This window comes from Eimeria tenella, genomic scaffold (genome assembly GCF_000499545.2).
Source record: "Eimeria tenella Houghton genomic scaffold, Eth_scaff591, whole genome shotgun sequence".
NCBI lineage: Eukaryota > Apicomplexa > Conoidasida > Eucoccidiorida > Eimeriidae > Eimeria > Eimeria tenella.
In genome coordinates this window covers 2,653-4,398 of record NW_013543420.1, presented here as the reverse complement: position 1 = coordinate 4,398, position 1,746 = coordinate 2,653, and the positions used below count along the sequence as shown (strand labels likewise).

The 1,746-nt window shown below is 53.3% G+C and overlaps 1 protein-coding gene across 1 annotated transcript in view; it reads left to right on the top strand.

The window, feature by feature from the left end:
• Positions 1 to 1,039: 1,039 nt before the first annotated feature.
• The window catches only part of ETH_00033465 (uncharacterized protein), a gene marked incomplete at both ends in the record, with an annotated part of 3,134 nt that continues 2,427 nt past the window's right edge, over positions 1,040 to 1,746 (top strand). Inside the window, one exon of the mRNA XM_013377641.1 lies at positions 1,040 to 1,615. Coding sequence (XP_013233095.1) covers positions 1,040 to 1,615 — 576 coding nt within the window. The remainder of the gene's footprint in view (positions 1,616 to 1,746) is intronic.

Genomic DNA, 1,746 nt, shown 5'->3' with positions numbered 1-1,746 from the left:
TTTATGAGGGTCTAGGGTTTAGGGCGGAGGGTTTAACTTGTAGGGTTTAGAGTTTAGGGTTCAGGGTTTAGGGTTTACGAACTATGGATTAGGGTTTAGGGTCTACGGTTTAGGATTAAGGGTTTAGGATTTGGGGTTTAGGGTTTAGGGTTTAGAGTCAGGAAGACCAGCTCACGGAGCGCTTCTTGGAAGCAGCAGCTTTCAGCCTGCTGCGTAATTCAGTAAACCCTAAAACCCTAAACCCTAAACCCTAAAAATCGGCCTAATGCATAGTTCAGAACGCTTTAAACACTCAAATTCAGCAGAATATGTTATTCATCAAATCCTAAACCCTTAAATTATAAAAGCAGAGGAGAAGAACTCTTTTTAGATGGAGATCACGCAGGGCGTACAGACAGCCGTTGTGTGTCGCGGCCACAGACCCTAAACCCTAACCCCTAAGCTTAAAACCTAATCTTCTACATGAGAGAAGGTAGATCTGTAAGCCCTTAACCCTTAAAATGTATTTAGGGTTTAGGGTTTAGGGTTTTGGAATCAAAGAGGAACTCAAAGAAGGAAAATGGGCCCCAACGAGCGGCTGACCAGTGCCGACACCCTGGGGTGTACAGACACCCGACTAGGGTTTAGGGTTTAGGGCTTAAGGCGGCTTTTTCAGTTTATTTCTCAGTTTAATTTAATTGAAAAACATTATATAAAAGGATTTTCATTGCAGCAGCCCAAATGTGGGGCCAGCCAGAGCAGCGAACGCAGCCGCAGCAGCAGCAGCAGCGGCAGCAGCAGCAGCAGCAAGTCGCATAGACAGCAGCCGCGAGCGATTCGTAGGGCTAAACCTTAAGCCCCAAACCCCAAGCCTTAATATCTTTAGACATCTCCATTTACTTTTTTAGTATTTACACTGCAAGCGCTGGTTGCCTGCCCTATTTGCGAGGGTTTAGGGTTTAGGGTAAAGGGTTTGGCGGCAGTCGCTGGGACTAGCGATGATCTTTGAGGCCCCATCTAGGGTTTAGGGTTTAGGGTTTAGGGCTTTGAATTTGGCGCTATGTCTGCAGTTCTTCAAAGCTCCTTCTACTCAACTGCTGCTACAGCTGGCGCTGCTGCTGCTTGCGTGTTGTCTCTGCTGCCGCTGCTGGCCCACGGCTGCCGGCTGCTGCTGCAGCAGCGCAGCAGCAGCAGCAGCAGCAGCAAAGCAGCAGCAGCAGCAGGGACTGTCCAAACAGCCCCCAAGACCCTCGCCCTCCGCATAATCCTGATAGTGCCAGTGTATGCAGCAACTTCCCTGCTGGCCTTTCTCTACTGCTCGCCTGCTGCTGCTGCTGCTGCAGCAGCTCCTGCTGCTGCAGCAGCTCCTGCTGCAGCGGACAGCCCTTTTGCCGTTTCCGCGTCGGGCGCTGGGCCAGCAGCAGCTGGAGGGGAGGTGCCGGGCCGCGCTGCAGCGGCAGCAGCAGCAGCAGCAGCAGCAGCAGCAGCGCTGCAGCAAGGCAGCGGTGGCTGGAAGGGCCTCTGGCTGCGGGGAATCAGAGAAGGCTATGAAGTCTATGCCCTTTATGCTTTTCTAGAACTTCTCATTGCGCTGCTGGGGGGGGAGCAGCAGGCAGTCAACCAGCTCCACCTCAAGGTCTGCTGCTGCTGCTGCTGCTCCTGCTGCTGCTACTGCTGCTGCTCCTGCTCCTGCTCCTGCTCCTGCTGCTACTCCTGCCGCTGCTCCTGCGGCTGCTCCTGCTCCTGCTCCTGCTGCTGCTCCTGCTC